Here is a 20,489-nt window from a genome sequence, read left to right as displayed (position 1 = left end):
GCTCACCATGCTGACGGAATGTTCTGACTAATGATTACCAAAACCTGCCATTCCTGTCCAGTCCTCGGATTCTATTTTAGCATCAGCTGCAGAATAAATTCATGTTTTTGACATTAGCTATCCGTTTCCATCCAAGCTGAGAATCTAATTTATGCTGGAAAAATCGGAATATTGCATTTTAAGCAATTTGTGACTGAAGTAGCATTTCCAGCTGCATTGTTTCAAAGAACAAATTCGTCACTTCTGGAGAAATCGCTGTAGTAATGGAAATGCCAGTGATCGTGGCAGATGCTTCATGTCTGGACGGTTCTGTGAGGTAATAATAGTCAATCATCTGAGCTTATTCAGTCACCTGACAAGTCACATGACTTGTATTTCCATCAAGGTTTATACACAAATAATACAATTACCCACCTAAATCAGTGCTGTAATTTGATCAGGAAGTAATTTGTAGAAAAATGTGGAAAACTAGTATTGTTTTGACAAATCATTATCCATTTAGTTTGCAGAATTTTCTGTTAACCCTAAAACAAGCCATAATTTAAAATATGCGTAAAGACTAGTACATTGGGCCATATTGATTTGAGCTTTTCTTAGAGTGAAGTTTTTATATTTTATGCACATCTTTTTTTTTTTTTTTTTCATGTCAATTTTGACTTACTCCATAAAAAAATGCTGGCCAGAAACACCAACATTAAAAAAAAAGTTTTAAAAAGTTTTATTTAAATTTATTTAAAAAATAAATAAATAATGAATTACCCATAGATATACCTGGGGCATTTTTTAGAGTGAAGCAGTTTATATTTTATGCACATCTATTTTTTTGTATAATGTTTCATTTTGTGCAAATTTTGATTTACTGCATAAAAAATAATTAATAACCCCCTTAAATCTGTTTATTTTGTATATTTTTTCTTGTATTTTTCATACTGCATAGAAAGTGCTGGACGGAAACACCAAAATTAAGAATAAAAAAATAAATAAGCAATTTTTTTTAAATTAATAATACATTATTAATTAAAACATATTATTTTGCACATCTTATGCACATCTTTTTATTTTGTATATTTTATTTTTTATCCTCAAATTTTTACATACTGCATGCTGAAATGCTGACCAGAAACAAACAAACAAAAAATTAATAACACGCATAAATAACCCTTTGGCATATTATTTTGAACTTTTGTTAGAGTAAAGCTTTTAATGTTATATGCACATTTTTAATTTAGCTTTTTTTTTTATATTTCATTTTATGCCAATTTTGACTTGAATATAAAAATTAATTAATAACACCCATAAATATACCTAGTAAATTTTGGGTGTCAGTAAAAAACATTTTTTAAGAAATGATGCATTAAATTAATAAAAAGTGACAATAAAAGGCATGTATAATGTTGCGAAAGATTTATATTTAAAATAAATGCTGTTCTTTTAAACTTTACATTCATGAATGAATCCTAAAAAAGTGGTTTCCACAAAACTGTCACTGTTTTTGACATTTATAATAATAATACATGTTTCTTGAGCAGCAAATCAGCATATTACAATGATTTCTGAAGGATTATGTGACACTGATGACTGGAGTAATACTGCTAAAAATTCAGCTTTGCATCACTTAATTACATTTTACAATATATTAAAATATCAGCAGTTTTAGCTATTCCTCCTGTGCAGTTTTCTCTATGGAGCGGCGGCCATCTGTGCTGTTCCCATGAGAGGCCAGGAAGAGCTCAGGAAATAACACCCATCCTCAACGAATGGCCCATTCCAAACACACTCTCTCCGGCTGGTAAAAGAAAGACCCGCTGGAGGGTATACATGTGTTTGAGGGATGCTGTTACAGAAAGCTGCGAGGTTATAGGCTAGAAATGAGAGCAGGTGATCCTCGGCTGTGGTCAAATAAGGAGAGGACGGATCTGTGGCGTTGGAGACGAGCGTGAGGTCAGTAGGTGGAGGAAGAGCGAAGGCCGAGCGTGGGAAAAGAACAGCTATTTGGCCAAGTCCATACATTTCTCTCTGTGATTGCTCTCGAGAGCCTTTGCCCTGCGCGCAATGTTTTCACTGACATTTCTGAGATGTTTGGACCACAAGAAAATACTTGCCGGCTGGATACATCCGTCGCACGATTGTGTCCGAACGGCCTCTGCATGTTGCGAGAGCAAATTAGCTGCAACATTAACTGCATATCAGTTTAATTTCCCACACTGCTTCCTTTATAGACTTTATGAATCCAATAAAACATGTCTCGCTCTGTGTAGCTCTCACCGCACACACTATAAAATAATTAATGCTACATGGCTGAAAGATGTGGTTCATATGGAAAATGTTCGCCTGATGTCTTGGTTTACATCCCATATCGCTACAGGTATCAGAGACGTGCCAGAACGTTACAGCAACGGCCTCAAAACACTGTAGAGACTCTACCGAATGGCTGTCGACGTGTTTTTTCTGATTTATTTTTGTGGATAAGGAACAGGGAAGCTTTATACAGTCAGTGCAAGATAGGCGGTGTTCCCCGGAGGGATATCAGATCAGAGAAAGTCCGGACTCGATGGGCTGGAATGCTAAAGCGGATTTGAAGGCATTCTCTGCTGTTTTGAAAGCTCCCTCTGGGTTTTATTAATTTGTTATATTGAGAGAAATCACTTTTTCTTAATCTGTTTTAATAAAAGTTTAATGTGTTATAAAAACATACTCTAACCTTGGTCTCAAACCTGGTCCAAAAAGACTTAGTTTCCTAAATTTCCCATGTCAGAAAGCAACAAACTGCTATTATTCTATTCATATGATAGCATTGAACTGTTTTATGATGAAAAAGTGTTATAAGTTGACCTCGGAGGAACAAAGTGTACATTATGAGATTCAGGATAAGTGCACTTGAGTTTGGCTGATTGGTTTGTTAACACAAGGACAAAGGGAGAGAGGATATTGAAGTAAAGACAGAAAGAAAGAACAACAGAATCAGCAGGAATCCGGGTCTCTATATGATTTCACTCTCCCTAAGGTTTTCCATGGGCGTTAGCAGAGCACCACTTTCAGTTCTGAACACATTCCTGATCACAGCACACACTGAGGAAGGGATTTTTGTGTTGAGATTAAGTGTTTCACTCCAAATTTAAAGAGAAATTAGAGTATATTTTGCTTAAAGAAAATAAGACATTTTTTGCATTGCGACTTTGACAACTGATTTTATGTTGAAATATGATCTGATTCTATATATTCTATGTCTATCTGTCTTATATATACAATATCTACACTGTTGTTTAAAAGGTTGGGATCAGTACGATTTTTAATGTTTTTTTTTAAATAGTATCTTATGCTCTTCAAAGTTCCATTTATTTGATCAAAAATACAGATTTTTTTATATTATTGCAATTTAAAATAACAGATTTCTATTTGAATATACTTTGAAATATAATTTATTTCTGCAATGCAAAGCTGAATATTCATCAGCCATCACTCTAGTCTTTATTGTCATGCGATCCTTCAGAAATCATTCTGATATGGTGATTTATTATCAATGTTGGAAAAAGTTGTGCTGCTTAATATTTTTTTGGAACCTGTGATACTTTTTTCAGGATTCTTTGATGAATAAAAAGTTAAAAAGAACAGCAATTTCTTAAATGGACATCTTTTCTAACAAAGTCTTTACTATCACTTTTTATCAGTTTAATACATCCTTGCTGAATAAAAATATTAATTTCTTTAAAAGAAAGAAAAAAATTACTGACCCAAACTTTGAACGATAGTGTATATTGTATAAATGCTGTTCTTTTTAACCTTTTATTCATCAAAGAATCCTGAAAAAGTATCACAGTTTCCAAAAAAATATTAACTGTTTCCAACACTGATAATATTAGAATGATTTCTGAAGGATCATGTGACACTGGAGTAATGATGCTGAAAATTCGGCTTTGCATCACAGGAATAAATTCTATTTTAAAGTGTATTAATATAGAAAACCACTATTTTAATTTGCAATAATATTTCACAGTATTACTGTATTTTTAATCAAATAATTGCAGCCTTGATGAGTAGAAAAGACTTCTTTAAAAAACATTACACATCTAACTGATCCCAAACGTTTATATATGTATATATACACACTATATATACAATAGACTTTATATAGCCTATTGCAAGCTGTATTAAGTTAGTTTTTTCCTTTAAATAAAGGAAATTAATATATTCAGAAAAGATACAGTAAATTGATCTAAAGTTATAGTAAAATGCATTTATAATCATCATCAAAGAATTCAGGGGAAAAAAATGTATCACGGTTACATACCGTAATGAGAAAAAAATACTAAAATGTTTTTAATATACATTTATTTTGTGCTATTTATGTGCTTGATAAAATACCCTGCAACTGTATTTTTGGTATGCTGAACTGTTATACTTAAAGTCTCCTAAATTAGAACAACTGATTTTGTGTTCAATGAACTTAAAATATGTTCAGCCTTAATTTTTCTGAAGCTACAAGAATACGTTTGTGCACAAAGAAAACAAAAATAACTTTATTTAACAATTTTTCAAGACTACCACAATGCATATTGGTGGTGACCGGCATTCTGACTTTAAAAATTAAGGTTGAACCACTATTGTGGAAGCACTTAAACTGTAAAAACTGGTTGAAAATTTGAGATAAAACATTAGCAGGAGACGAGAAAGAAGTGAAGAAATCTTGTCAGAGATGTGAAAACTTTATTTAGGTTACACGAAAGTCCCCTGGCTGTCGTGTGGGCTGAATGCCACACTGCTGTCAGGATCCTCTCATCAGCTGCCAAAGCTGACACACACACACACACACACACACACACAGCTGACAGACAGTGTAGAAGTTCATCCTCAACTGCAACAACAGCAGCTGTGACTGTGTGTGCCAAGGTGACACAAGGCCTAACTCTTAGTGTAACATCTCACTGTCTCCCTGTACAGAATGGCGTATCGCCGGAGTGAGGAGGATGAAGAGGAGGCCGCTCGTGAGCGCAGACGAAGAGCGCGGCAGGAGAGAATGCGCGGTAAGGACAGCGAGGATGTGGCCTACCAACCCGAGACCCCGGAGCTTAACAACAGCCACAGGTAAAACACAGATTGATATGAGAATGCTGATATGTAGGCTAACTGACGTTTTCTCTGTGGGCAGCAGTGATAAATAACTTCCTGTAACAGGTCAGCATTGCGGAAGCAGTGACATGTTCAGACACTGAGGCTTTGTGCAGTGAATGGACACAGAAGATGGTCAAACAAGACCAGAATTGTTCTCCATGTGTGAGCAGACATAGCTCCGTCTATTGTCCGTAGTGCTGACGCAGGGTAAACGTTTGCCAAGAGATGCGGTCAGACTACATTAACCTACAGTGGCAGGCATATGGCATTCATGCAACTCTAGAAAAAGGAAAAGGGAGTGCAGATCCAGTATAAATAATTCCTCGCTATCATTTAGCAAGCTCAGGTGTGCTGACATGATGTTTGCTGACACTTTGGATAAGAGAGGGATTTACATTCTTTAATGTTGTGCAATGACCAAATATGCGACCCTGGACCACAAAACCATAAGGGGTAATTGTTTGAAATTGAGATTTATAAGCTGAATAAATAAGCTTTCGAAGTGATTTATGGTTTGTTAGGATAGGACAATATTTGGCCAAGAATCGAATCTAAGGGTGCAAAAAAAATGAAAATATTTAGAAAATCGCCTTTTAAATGAAGTTCGTAGCAATGCATATTACTAATCAAAAATTAAGTTTTGATATATTTACGGTAGGAAATTTACAAATAATCTTAATGGAACATGATCTTTGCTTAATATCCTAATGATTTTTGGCATAAAAGAAAAATCAATAATTTTGATTAAAACATTGTATTTTGGGCTATTGCTACAAATATACCTGTGCTGCTTAACACTGGTTTTGTGGTATAGGGTCACATATTAGTTGATTATTTGGCCCTGGTGTTGTTGCAGATACTTAATAAGTTTGGTTATAATATGCAAGTTTTGCATGTTATATTTTATGCACTACTGTTGAAAAACTTTGAGGTTGGTATGTTTTTTTATGTTTTTTAAATAAGTGCACCCTATGCACCTTAAGACTGCATTAATTTGATACAGTAAAATATAATATGATGCAAACCTGAATTTTCAGCATCATTACTCCAGTCTACAGTGTCACATGATCCTTCAGAAATCATTATAATATCCTGATTTTCTGCTCAGGAAACATTTATTATTATCAATGTTGAAAATAGTTGTGCTGCTTAATATTTTTGTGGAAACTATAATACTTTTTTTAAATGCATTAATTTAAAATAGAAATCTGTTGGATGAATGCAAAAGACTTTACTGTCACTTTTGATCAATTTAATGCATCCTTGCTGAATAAAAAGATTTATTTCCAACCCCACATTTTAAAAATAATTGTGCATGATGACACATAAAGTAAAATATTTATACATTCTTTCAAAATATAAGTAATAGTGTGACCTGCTACGGTAATCAGATGTTTTACTACATCAACTAAAAATGTTGACAATGTTTAATGACTAATATGTGCCATTTGACTAAAATTAACAAGCATGATAAAACATCCACTAAATATATAGCATGTTTTTATCAAAAGATAAACTAGAACTAGAACCCAAAAAATTATAATAATATATGAAAGGAAAAAAACATGGCAAACAAAAAAAAATCAGTATAAGATCAGTTTCAACCATTAAAAAGATTAGTTCACTTCCAGAATACAAATTTCCTAAAAATGTACTCATCCCATGTCATCCAAGATGTTCATGTCTTTCTCTCTTCGGTCACAAAGAAATTAAGGTTTGAGGAAAACATTCCAGGATTTTTCTCCATATAGTGGACTTTAATGGTCCAAATTGCAGTTTTAATGTAGCTTCAAATGGCTCTACATAATCCTAACCAAGTAATAAGAGTCATATCTAGCGAAACACTGTCATTTTCTAAAAGAAATAAACATGTATACTTTTTAACCAAAAATCAATTGAGTACTAGTCATATATGCAACTATATAACTTCTTCGATGTTATATTTTTATATGCAGTATATATTTTTTCTTTATATGCTGTCTTTATAGTGTGACGGTGACAGAGAGCGTATCCACCTCAGTGGTGACCTCCAGTGGGACAGGAGACGATGAAGAGGAACAGGCCCTGCTGGAGCGCCTGGCCAAGAGAGAGGAGCGCAGGCAGAGGAGGATGAAAGAAGCACTGGACAGACAGCAGGAGGAGGAGAGCAGCCAACCATCCCGCTACAGCCTGGAGGAGAGCAGCAGCAGCCTGCGCCGTGGCCGGAGCTACGAGCCAGAGGAAGAGCACAACAACAAGGAGGAGGAGAAAGAGGAGGTGAAACAGGTGGAAGAGGAGGAAGAGGAAGAGGAGGTCATCCCTAGAGAAGAGGTGGTGGTGGAGGAAAAGCCACGGAGGTCTTATTTGAGAGAACAGGTGTGTATTGCTTTGCATTTATGGTTTGTTAGACTTGCATTCAAGGGTTTGTTTATGACACTTAACTTTATTCACCCGTAGGAATCCGTTGAGGAAATATCTAAAATACCTGATGAGGTATGATGAGTGTTTTTGTTTCAAGATAGCATTTTTTCTCTCATTTAACACAACAAAGCATGTGACTGCAGTTCCATTCATAGGATGATAATGAGCGAGATGCTGTGCCTTCTTCCGAAGCACATGAGGTGGTTATTAATGAAGACGTAGATGATTCTGCAGTGGTTTCGGAGACGGAAGGTGGCACCGCAGAGCTCACTGCAGGTGTACAGGAGGAAAAGAGTGAGATAGAGGGATTGACAGAGAACGGAGTGGAGGAAATGAGAGAGGCAGAAAACTTTGAGAAAGACGAGGTTTCAGAAAATGACGAGTCTTTGGTAAGAGTTTAGTTGCGTTTGAAGGACTGCATAAGGATGGAGAGTTTAGATTTTGGGTGAGAAATGAACAGAAATGATTGTTCGCAAAGACCTCATGAAATGAAAAGTTGCTTTTTGTGACATTTAGGTCATGTGCATGTACTTTAAAGCTTCTATATGCTACACTCTTAAAAATAAAGGTTCTTTACTAGCATTCCTTGAAGAATCTAAACATAAATGGAACCTTACTATTCCACGCAAGGTTCATTATACTGGAAAAAGGTCCTTTAGATTAGTAAAATGTTCTTCACACTAAGAAAAAAAGTGGTTCTTTTAAGAACTGTTTATTGAAATGGTCTTTTGGGAACTCAAAAGGTTCTTCAATAGCGTCACTGAAAAGCAAATAGACCCTTTTCGTCATTTTTATAAATACTTTAAGTAGCTGGTGCCAAGTTTACTTTATATAAACTAAACTAAAATAAAATAAAATAATCAGGCAAACCTAGTAACTTCTGCAAGCAATTTATTTGTTTTTTGCTATTTTTACATTTTACATAGTTTAACTGGTGCAAAGTTTAGTTTATCTTACTCTAAATAAAGAAATATCGAAATAAATAGAGAAAGTATCAAAACCAAATCACTTCTGCAAGCAAAAAAAAATATATATTAAAAATTACTTTGCTGGTACCAAGTTTAATATAATATAATATTAATTTTTATTTAGTACTGACCTGAATAAGATATTTCACATAAAGACATTTACATATAGCCCACAAGAGAAAATAGTAGTTGAATTTATAAAAAGACCCTGTTCAAAAGTTTGCATACACTTGATTCTTAATACTGTGTTGTTACCTGAATGATCCACAGCTGTGTGTTTTTTATAGTTGTTTATCAGTCTCTTGTTTGTCCTGAACAGTTAAACTGCCTGCTGTTCTTCGGAAAAGTCCTGCAGCTCCCACAAATTGAAAAACCAAAGAATCAAGTGTATGTAAACTTTTGAACAGGGTAATTTTTATAAATTCAACTATAATGTAACTATTATGTAATAGGGTTGGGCGATGTCGACCAATTTGGCATCGTACAATGTCCAATGTGAAACATCGCGATGGACGATGGCATCGTCGGCGGGGGTGAGGGATGGTTGTTGTTAAATAATTAATTCATAACTAATTAATTAATTGTAGCCTAGGTTTCCACCAGTGCTTAATTTGAGCCGGATTTTTAAAGAACCGGCATTAACAAGTGCATTAGATCGTGACAGTGCGTGCGTGCATACGAGACAGAGCAATCGCGGGTTGATGTAGATGTATTTGGAGGATGTGTGTTGGTCCTTAACATATTTTCGAGCAGTCAGCTTTTTTAAGTTCAAAGTAGCTCTCATTGACTGCTTACTGCTTAACCCACTCTCTCCAAACGCATTTAATGAGCAGCGGAATGTTTAGAGAGAAAGTGTAATATCAGAAATAATACCAAATCAAGCGAAATATTATTATGTATTAACATTATAAACACTATAAACATAGCTAGAAGTTAGTTACCCTGACTCCAAAACGAATCATTTAAATGTAACGGTATTCAGAACAGAACAGGAATGAAACAAAATATATAAAGTTAAGAAACCAAAACAAAGCGAAACTAAAAATAGCAGGCGTTGGGCTCACGTATACCTCTAATTCGGCACAAATCCAAATGTATTTGAATGATAAACTGTTATTTATAATTTATACTAGGCTTTGTATTGTACGTTCGTATTTCGATGGAAAAAAAATATATTCTCTTGTTTTTTTGTTCCAAGCTCTGTTCGTTATGGTAAAACCATGAAAAAGGCATATTTGGTGTAGTTTATTTAATCTAATTTAATTAAAATTATTTAGATTTTTTTCAGCTGTTTTTGTATGCCTCATTTATTAACGTAAACGAACTAGTTTGTGTAATTTGTTCTGTAATTTGTATTGTGATCGCTAACAACGTCCTTGTTATTATTTCCTCATAATAATAATAATAATAAAATAAGTAAAGATGCGGAAATTGAAAGCATGCATTTCATTTGGCTATATAGTGTGATTAAGTGTGTGTTTTTCGCGAGCGAGTTGCTGCTGCAGCGGGGCGGGGCGAGGATCGCGATGCCGGCTCAGCATCGTGATGTCTATCGGCCATCGGCGGTGGACGATGGCATCGTCTATCGACCCAACCCTATTATGTAAACGTATTTTATGTGAAATATCTTATTCAGGTCAGTGCTAAATAAAAAATAACATTCTTTTTTGTATGATCCCTCTTATTTTGGTGAAATAATTAACATTTTGCAGATTCTGCGAGGTGTATGTAAACTTTTGACGTCAACTGCATGCATAAACGCATTCGTTTTTTGCATCTTAATATCTCCGACTTGCATATACTATTTCTTGTGTGGTGCACAGAAAATGACAAATTCTTTAGCAGATGATGATTTTTTAATATTTTGGCTCATTGATGCATTTTATTTGCTCAAACGTTAGTTTTTCCCATTGACTGTGTACATCTGAGTGTCCACCATGTTCTCAAGACATCATATGATCGCTAAGGCCAGGTTCAAAGATTTCCACCTCAGTTTCCAAGTTGAAAGTCCAGGTTCGAATGCCATTTTTTGTAATGGGTAGTTGAGAACTTTCCATGTTGAATGGAAAGCAGCATTTCTATTTACAGATGATATTGATGATTTGATTTGGTTTCCAAAGGCATGGGTATTTTTAGCCAATAAAAATAGTACTTAATGCAGTCTGCCTCCAGTAGCAAATAGCAAAGCATAATCTTAAATGAAACATGAAACATCTCAAATGAAATATGCAAAAGATTTAACTTCCTGTTTTATTTGGAAATATGCCAACACACTCGAAATGCATTTATCAAGCATTTCATGGGGTCTTTAACAATTTTGGATACACAAGTGAATTCATGACAGAATTTAAAAATGTTCCTCCCCAAAATCCTAAATCACTTCAGGCACTATTTTGAGCACAGTGTGTAGTGTTTGCATCAGAGTGCATTTCACATGAAAACAACGCAGGTTGTTATCAAGGGTCATCGGTTACACACCGTGTGTTCACTGCTTGCTGCATGTCTATTGGGAGTTGATGAGGAGTCTGTGTGTGAAAACATCACCATCATTTATCCAGCGAGTGAACCAACAGCACCCACGTTTTTTTCTTCCAAGACTCTTCCAGCGCACCGTCTCTCTCTCTCTCTCACTCACACATGTGCATGTCACATCCACACATCACTCAGTTCTGATTGTGTGTGTGCAGATGGAAGATGAAGATGTGATGAGGAAGAATAAACAGCCCAATGGTGGAGTGTGTGAGGACAGCACTCCCAAACACAAGAAAGCTGAGAGGACTTTCAGGTCAGTGCTCATATAAACAATTAATGATTGTGTTAGGATGGTCCAGGCTTTCTTTCTCCAAACAATTTAGAGTTCCCAGAATTCCACATTTGGCAGCCTGTGATCTGTAAATCACAGCATGAAAATGTCGAGGAAGTGTTTTATTTTTGAGCCTAATTTTATTTAGTTTTGTTTTATTTTAATTATGTGTTATTTTACTTTGGTATTTCCATCATATTAAATTTTCTTCACATTTTCCTTATTTTTCACATTTTTGTTCACATTAGCATCAGGTCTTTTCAGCTGAAGTGTATTTTATTTATTTTATTTTTATGTTTATGTTTTGTTTTGTTTTTTTGTTTTTTTTGGCATTTCAATGTACATATTTTGTTGTAGCTATTTGAACACATAAATCATGTTACATTTTCTTCACATTTTCATAATTTCTCCACATTTTTCTTCACATTAGCATCAGGTTTTTTTCAGCTGAATTTTATTTATTTATTTATTACTTTATTTTATTTTATTTTGTTTTACTTTGGTATTTCCATGTACTTATTTTTGTTGTAGCAGTTTGAACACATAAATCATATAAAATTTTCTTCACATTTTCCTCATTTCTCCACATTTTTCTTCACATTTATTTTATTTATTCATTTATTTATTTATTTTTATTTCATTTTAATGTAATTTTATTTTATTTATTTTATTTTATTTTATTTTATTTTAGTATCTCCATGTACTTATTTTGTTGTAGCAGTTTGAATAAATAAATCATATACAATTTTCTTCACATTTTCCTAATTTTTCCACATTTTTCTTCACAGTAGCATCAGGTCTTTTCAGCTGAATTTAAAAAATAAATTTCTATTTTATTTTATTTAAATTTTTTCCCCATGTGCTTATTTTTGCTGTAGCAGTTTTAACACATAAATCATATTAAATTTTCTTCACATTTTCCTCATTTCTCTTCACATTAGCATCAAGTCTTTTCAGATAATAGCAAACTAATATTTAAAACATAATTCACATTTACTTAGTTCTCTGTCTGATATAGATGTTATAGTGTCATGTTCTTCTTTTTTCCATTTTTCCAGTTTTTTAAAGAAATATACAGCACATTGACCAAAATATAAATGTATCCACATATTCTTGCAAAATCTAATATGCATTTAGTATGCATCTCCTTGCAAAAAATTACCTAATATATGACCCTTCTTTAGACTAACAGAAAAAGTTGTGGATATAAATCTATGTGGTCACATCTAAGCATTTATCTAATGTTGTAACGATTTACATAGTGGGAAGCTGTTAAAAGCACATAAAAACTCAGTACAAGACACTCAAAATGATGATCATGCAGACAAAATAATCACATTGCGCATATCTGTGTTTGACTGTATTTGACCTTGTTGAGATCAAGTGGGTTATTTATATGTTTCCAGCTGTATTCGCTTTGCGTGAGGAGTATTTGACTCTAGTCACCTAATCTGCCGTGTCCTGAGGGCTGTTCTCAGCTGTAACTGGAGACTGTGTTACCTTAGACAGGGCTGTGCTGATTCACTAATTCTGCGTGTGAATAGGCTGCCTTTTCTTTAGACGTAAAGAACATGGACGCGTAAAGCTGTTGACAGACCTTTAACCTGTGTAAGTAATCACCAGTGTGTTGTTTGTGCGACAGCCGAGGCAGCTTGCGCTCTCCCGAGGCGCCCGAGGCGGACGAGGCAGACAGCGAGGATGCTCGCTTGGAGGCCGAGAGAAAGCTGGAGGAACTAAAGAGGAGAAGAGATGAGATGGAGAGCGAGGAGTTCGAGAGGATGAGGCTGAAACAGCAGGAGGCCGAGGTGGAGCTGGAGGAGCTGAAGAGGAAGAGGGAGGAGAGGAGGAAGGTGCTGGATGAGGAGGAGCGGCAGAGGAAGCAGGAGGAGGCCGAGAGGAAAGCCAGAGAGGAGGTGTGTTCGATAAACGTCAACGATTCATTTCCTGGTCAGGAATTTGCTTCGTGTAGCTTTTCTGCGAGCAAAAATCTTGATAAGGGTCCTGTCAGCAAAATTAGGTCACTTCTGTAAACACTACGTGTACTTGGGATGTTTTTATGGATGTCCTTTGAGAATTTAAACCTTAAATACAGTAAATAAAGCCTAATTTTGTGGCTTATCAAAGTTAGGTTCTTATTTCAGTCAACAGATCTATTTACCACGGTAGCTTTATTCCTTCAAACCCCACCACGGTTATTGTTAGTAGAGTAATTTTTTTTTTTTTTTTATATGTGGTTTTTCTTTTTTTCTAAAGACGCATCTTAATCTGAAATTATTTTTAAATGTTTGGCGTTAATATGTTTCTAAACTAACAGCATGCTCTAATACGTAGAAAAATGCATAGCATACAGAAATAATGGGTAAATTATTCCATATTTTTGTGAAAAAAGTTTTAAGGCAGCATCCTATGAATTCTTCACAGAAAAGGCAATCCCATAATGCATTGTGACAGAAAATCGTGAGAAATATACACTACAATTTGAAAGAAAATTAATAAAGTTAATGCTTTAAATTGATCAAATGTGGCAGTAAAAACATAATAACAGCTGTGCAATAGTTGTTTTTTAAATTGATAATAATAAACGTTACTTTAAGACAGCATATTAGAATGATTTCTGAAGGATCATGTGATACTGAAGACTGGAGTAATGATGCTGAAAATTCAGCTTTGCCTCACAGGAATAAATTACATTTTGAAATATAATAACATGGAAAATAGTTAAATTTAAATTTTAAATTAGAATAATATTTCAAAATATTGCTTTTTTTACTGTATTTTTGATCAAATAAATGAAGACTTGGTAAGCGTAAGATACTGTAAGAAAGTACAAAAAAACTTACCGACCCCAAACTTCTCAGTGTTAGTGTTTACACAATATATTTCAATCATTCCTGAAAAAAAAAATTAAAAAATGGTCCAGGCTAATACGAAAAATGCACTATTTTACCAAATATGTCTGCATACTGTGTACTTTCATGCGTAAGAATATCATGTTGTTGGCTTTTGATTAATTTTATTATTTCCATGTACTTTTTTGTTGTAGCAGTTTAAACACACAAATCACATTTAATATTCTTTACATTTTCCTAATTTCACCACATTTTATTTCACATCAGCATTAGGTATTTTCAGCTGAATGTATTTTGTTTAATTTAATTGTATTTTATTGTATTATTATTATTTTATTTTAATTTATTTTATTAATTTTAAATTTCTCCACATTTTTCTTTACATCAACATTAGGCCTTTTCAGCTGAATTTATTTTGTTTAATTATATTTTATTTATTTTTGTTTTATTGTTTTTTTTTATTTAATTTAATTTTATTTAATTTTAGTATTTCTATGTACTTGTTTTTGTCGTAGCAGTTTAAACACAAAAATTAATATATATTTTCTTCACATTTTCCTAATTTCTCCAAATTCTTCATTTTCATCAGGTCTTTTCAGATAATACACATTTACATAGTTCTCTGTCTGATATTAGAAGTTATATTTCATGTTTTACTTTTTTTCCATTTTTCCTCTTGTTTAAGAGTAAATGAAGACTTGGTGTGCATAAGATACTTTAAGAAACATTTCAAAAACTAACTAAACTTTCAGTGTTAGTGTTAAAACAATATATTTAACTCATTAAAAAAAAGATAAAATGGTTCAGTCTAATACAAAAAAATGCAATGCATTATTTTACCAAATATGTCTGCATACTGTGTACTTTCATGATTAGAGTATCATATTGTTATCTTAGCTTTAAAAGTAATTTGATATTAGGCAACCTGTGGCTGTGGTGTCAATTATCTGTGAAACTCTTGTACTCACAGTATCAGTATTAAACCCCGTCGTAATTTAAGTGAATTTCACATCATTTACATTAACATCAGCACGATCGCGCCCAGTGTGAGTTCCACATTACTACACATGAGACTCAGTATCGGGCAAGAAACACAGCCATCTCTCCTCGTGGAAGCCCACTCCTGGCATTGTAATGCAAATATGTTCCTCGTTCCTAATGAACAGAGGCAGTAAATGAAAAAGGACTAATTAGAGATTAGAGGGCCCCGTGCTGATGCTAGCGGGCCGTGCCAAAAACCGTGGTGTAAATAAAAAGGCTTCTTTATGTTTTCCCAGCTGCTGTGGAATGTGGGGCGGCTGCCAGTTCACGTTACAGAGCGACCGTCTTGATTTTGTTGTTCATTTGTCTCATTATCACCCTCGTTTATTGCAAAAAGGACATTTTCTGGGACACAAAAATCCTGAGTTAGTCTACCGGTGGTGTTTGTGTGTGCCGTCTCTCTGAGGTGATGAATGTGTGTTTGTTTTATACTTCAGGAGGAAAAGAGGAGGATGAAGGAGGAGATCGAGAAGAGAAGAGCAGAGGCCGCTGAGAAGAGGCAGAAAGTGGAGGATTCGGTGGACGGAGAGACCAAGAAGCCCTTTAAGTGTGTCAGTCCCAGAGGATCCTCCCTGAAGGTCAGCCCCCACCCTCTCTCTCTCTCTCTCTCTCTCTCTCTCTCTCTCTCTCTCGCTTTTTCTCTCTCTACAGCTGTCAATCAAACGGCAGCACATCGTCAGCTGATTCATAGGAACACGCTGTTCTAATGAAAAGGCAATTATCTGTCATATCTTGTAAACATAATGAGGAGAACAACTTGATGATTGTGCGTTAATGCAGCTGGTGTGCACTTATGCTTGTATGTGCTAGTTTTAGGGAACAACCTCCTTTGTTACTGATTTCCACCAAAAATAAAAAGTAACACTTTACAATAAGAGTCCATTTTTAACTGTACTTAATGCATTAACTAACATATAATTAATACATTTATTAGTGTTTATTAATCTTTGTTAGCATTACTAAATAATTTTTAAAAATATAGCTAGGTCAGGTATATTAAATAGTATTATTAGATGCAACTTTTGCTTTAAAAAAAAATGTATTGGTAAATGCTGGAATAAATATTAACTAAGATTAATAAATGCTTTAGAAGCATTTTTCATTGTTAGTTTGTGTTAACTAATGTGGTTGACTAATGTTAACAAATTGAACTAAACTAGTAAGTGTAAAAAAATTTAATTTTATGTTAGCCACCTCTGTCATCAGAAAAGGTAATTAATCATAAAAAAAACATTATGAACTTATATAAATTTATTATATTATATATATGATCTTATATTAAAATTGTATTAGTTATATTAAAATTATATTAATTTTAGAATTGTAATGACAACAATGTTATATTATATTATATTATATTATATTATATTATATTATATTATTATACAGGAATAATAAAAAATTATATAATTCCGACATTTTTTTAATACATACATTATTATATTATATTATATTATATTATAAAGGAATAATAAAATATATTATGAATAAAACTGTATTTTAGACATTTTTCTAATACATACATTTTCTGTATTTGTAATTATTATATTACATTATATTATATTAATTCTGTATAATATGATATAATTCTTGTACATTTTATTTTATAAATACATTAAATTATTCAACAAAAAAAGTTTGATATTATATTATATCTACAAGAACAGTAATATAATATGATATAATGAACCAAAAATATATATATTTTTTCTTATAAATATAAAAAATGCATGCACTAATTACAAGGACAAGGATCTTAGTTTCATTTATTTATTAATTAATTAATAAATATCATGACTATGATATTTAAGTTGAAACTGTGCTTACAATGGTACATTTTTGTAAAGGACATACATCTAATATGTGAAATCAGTGCTGAAAGAAAACCTTTTCCTCCTATTCATCATGCACAGATGATACGATCACAGATCTGCTTTGTCATCATGTACACTGTATGTACTGCATGCTGTGTGATATATCTGTGTGATTTAAACTCTTGTTTTGTGGGTAGACAGATTAGTTTGATAAGAATTTGCTGTCGTACTAGCCATAATATGATAATTGGCACTCTATTGTAATTGTGTTGCTCTCATTTCCAAATTCTTTTCCTGGTTCTGTCATGTTTGAATACAGGTTTCCTGCTGTCAGTGGTCTCGAAGACAGTTCTTTTTCTTCTCTTTTGGAATCCATCTTTTTACAAAAGTACAAAATGGCGCAGTAGTGTTTTTGTGAGATAAAGCCGAGTTGCACTCGTCAAGACTTGAACTCTGGGGGGACGCAGGAAGACCATTAGACTAATAGGATTACTGTAACCGCATTCTAACGGAGCCGTTTCAAGCGCGCCTGAGAATGGGGAATTTCCTGCTGAGGAGTATTTTAGGAACTCCCACATTCGGTTGAGGGGGGGGGGGGGTTCTAAATGCTTTTAGGCTGTGTATGTGTGTTGTCTGTGTGGTTTTTGTTGTTGCTTCACGGGAACACTTTTCCCCCTCTTAGCCCTGTTGTCATATATCATAAACACAGGCCACGGTTCCCACAGAGAGAGAGAGAGGGCTGAACAGGGCCCTGCTTTTCCTGGCTCCATGACAGTTTTATACTGAAAAGAACAGGCTAGTCTCTTGCCTCTCAGAATAGCCGACAGACAGCTTGCATCTGTGTGTCTGTGTGTGCGTTTTTACGTGTGTGTTCCTCATGACCACAGCAGTGACCTTTCCTAAATCTATCCATTTTTTGATTTCTCTTCCCAGATCGGTGAGAGGGCAGAATTTCTCAACAGATCAGCACAGAAGAGGTGAGCACTTCTACTTTTAGTCCTTGCAGACATTCAATGCAAACATGTTCTTCAACGTCTATGCACAATGTTTCCATAAGAGGCCAAACAATAAGATTAATTGCGTAAATTAATAATCAGAGTACTTTTGGGTAGTTTAAAAAGGACAATCTGGTTTCAAAACAAGTGAAGCTCTGTCGACATCGTTTGTGGCACGTTGTTGATAACCACAGACAATTGTTGACTTAAGTTTGTCCTTAAGATTGTAAAAACAAGGATATATTCAATGATGTCAGAAAGCAACTGTTTACATTGTGAAAAGTCCACAGGAATGTTGTGGTTAGCACAAAACCGGTCGCCTGGAACAGCAGTCCCTACCCTAAAAGAACAATTTAGACAGCTATGTCTGTCTCTCTATTTATCTGTCTGTCTGTCTGTCTGTCTGTCTGTCTGTCTGTATGTCGGTCTCACTGTCTATCTCTCTGTCTGTCTGTATGTCTATCTGTCTGTCTGCCTGACTGTCTATCTCTCTGTATACCTATATGTCGGTCTGTCTGTCTGTCTGTCTGTCTGTCTGTCTGTCTGTCTGTCTGTCTGTCTGTCTGTCTGTCTGTCTGTCTGTCTGTCTGTCTGTCTGTCTATCTATGTGTCTGCCTGACTGTCTATCTCTATGTATACCTATCTGTCTGCCTCTCTGTCTGTCTGTCTGTCTGTCTGTCTATCTGTCTGTCTGTATGTCGGTCTCACTGTCTATCTCTCTGTCTGTATGTCTATCTGTCTGCCTGACTGTCTATCTCTCTGTATACCTGTCTGTCTGTCTGTCTGTCTGTCTGTCTGTCTGTCTGTCTGTCTGTCTGTCTGTCTGTCTGTCTGTCTGTCTGTCTGTCTGTCTGTCTATCTATCTATCTATCTATCTATCTATATATCTATATATCTATCTATCTATCTATCTATCTATGTGTCTGCCTGACTGTCTATCTCTATGTATACCTATCTGTCTGTCTGTCTGTCTGTCTGTCTGTCTGTCTGTCTGTCTGTCTGTCTGTCTGTCTGTCTGTCTCTCTGTCTGTCTGTCTGTCTGTCTGTCTGTCTGTCTGTCTGTCTGTCTGTCTGTCTGTCTGTCTGTCTGTCTGTCTGTCTGTCTGTCTGTCTGTCTGTCTCTCTGTCTGGCTGACTGTCTGTATTTATGTATGTCTATACGTCTGTCTATCTATCTATCTGTCTGTCTGTCTGTCTGACTGTCTATCTCTCTGTATACCTATATGTCTGTCTCTCTGTCTGTATGTATGTCTATCTGTCTGTCTATCTCTCTGTCTGACTGTCTATCTCTCTGTATAAATACTAATAATAAATACTATCTATTTATCTATCTATGTCTGTCTGTCTGTCTGTCTATCTGTATGTCTATCTGTCTGTCTGTCTGACTGTCTATCTGTCTGTCTGTCTGTCTGTATGTATGTCTGTCTGTCTATTTGTATGTCTATCTATCAAAATGTCTATCTGTCTGTCTATCCATCCATCTATCTTTTTTCAATTCAATTTAATCTGCTTCATTGGCATGACAAAAGCTCATTTTGCATTGTCAAAGCATACATAGGAATAGAGAACATATACAACAGATAGTAATTTGGAACAATCGAGTTCAGAACAATCTGTCCGTCTATCCATCCATCCAGCCGTCCATCCATTCATTGCAAAATATTTGTCACAAATGAACTGTTGATTCATTTTAATTTTCAGTTTATAATCGTTAATCAAAGTGATGCTTATAAATACCAGAATGTGCTGATCCTATCCTAGCACATTCCTCAAGGATAGGAATACCAGTAGATTTTGACCTTGTTTCCCCATGAGGAAACAGGCTTATAAATCATGCACAATGAGTTTTTTTGATGAGGTAAAAGTATGCACAATCTCCTGTGAGGGCTAGGTTTAGGTGTAGGGTAGGTGTAGGGCGATAGAAAGTACGGTTTGTACAGTATAAAAACCATTACGCCTATGGAATGTCCCCATAAAACATGTAAACCCAACATGTGTGTGTGTGTGTGTGTGTGTGTGTGTGTGTGTGTGTGTGTGTGTCAGTTCTGTGAAGGCGTCTCACACTCCTGTGGTGTCTAAGATTGATAACCGATTAGAGCAGTACACCAGCGCAGTGCAGGTGAGTCCTACATCATCCTCCCTCGAACTGAACACAAGAAAACGATAAATCTAAATTAAACACAAGACACCAGAAGACAGCACAGTGTAATCTCCACTTCCCCCTCCATTCAGGGCAACAAAGAGGTCAGATCTCCCAGATCAGCTGCCATAGATCTTCCCATGGTGACGGACGGTATTCGCAACATCAAGAGCATGTGGGAGAAGGGGAATGTCTTCAGCTCTGGTGGGAGCCCAGCATCCACCAACAAGGTCTGTGATGTTCATTCACATTAATGGGTGGTGGAAGGGACCCCTCTTTTCCTCTCTGACCCATTTCCTGCCCAACGTCACATTCTGAACTTTAACCTTCAATGGAGTGTTTTGTTCCGCCCCATACAGGATGCAGCTGG

General features: G+C 35.0%; 1 protein-coding gene across 1 annotated transcript in view; it reads left to right on the top strand.

Moving 5' to 3' along the window:
• Positions 1–20,373, top strand: part of cald1a (caldesmon 1a) — a 54,536-nt gene extending 34,163 nt beyond the window's left edge. The window contains exons 3-12 of the mRNA XM_073838490.1: positions 4,939–5,082; positions 7,098–7,464; positions 7,546–7,581; positions 7,665–7,898; positions 11,165–11,262; positions 12,923–13,193; positions 15,608–15,748; positions 17,918–17,961; positions 20,023–20,098; positions 20,212–20,373. Coding sequence (XP_073694591.1) covers positions 4,939–5,082; positions 7,098–7,464; positions 7,546–7,581; positions 7,665–7,898; positions 11,165–11,262; positions 12,923–13,193; positions 15,608–15,748; positions 17,918–17,961; positions 20,023–20,098; positions 20,212–20,373 — 1,573 coding nt within the window. The remainder of the gene's footprint in view (positions 1–4,938; positions 5,083–7,097; positions 7,465–7,545; positions 7,582–7,664; positions 7,899–11,164; positions 11,263–12,922; positions 13,194–15,607; positions 15,749–17,917; positions 17,962–20,022; positions 20,099–20,211) is intronic.
• The last annotated feature ends 116 nt before the right edge of the window (positions 20,374–20,489 follow it).

The sequence above is a fragment of the Garra rufa genome, chromosome 4 (genome assembly GCF_049309525.1).
Source record: "Garra rufa chromosome 4, GarRuf1.0, whole genome shotgun sequence".
Lineage (NCBI taxonomy): Eukaryota > Metazoa > Chordata > Actinopteri > Cypriniformes > Cyprinidae > Garra > Garra rufa.
Note: the sequence above shows the minus strand (reverse complement) of the source record. Positions and strands in the feature narration are given on the sequence as shown.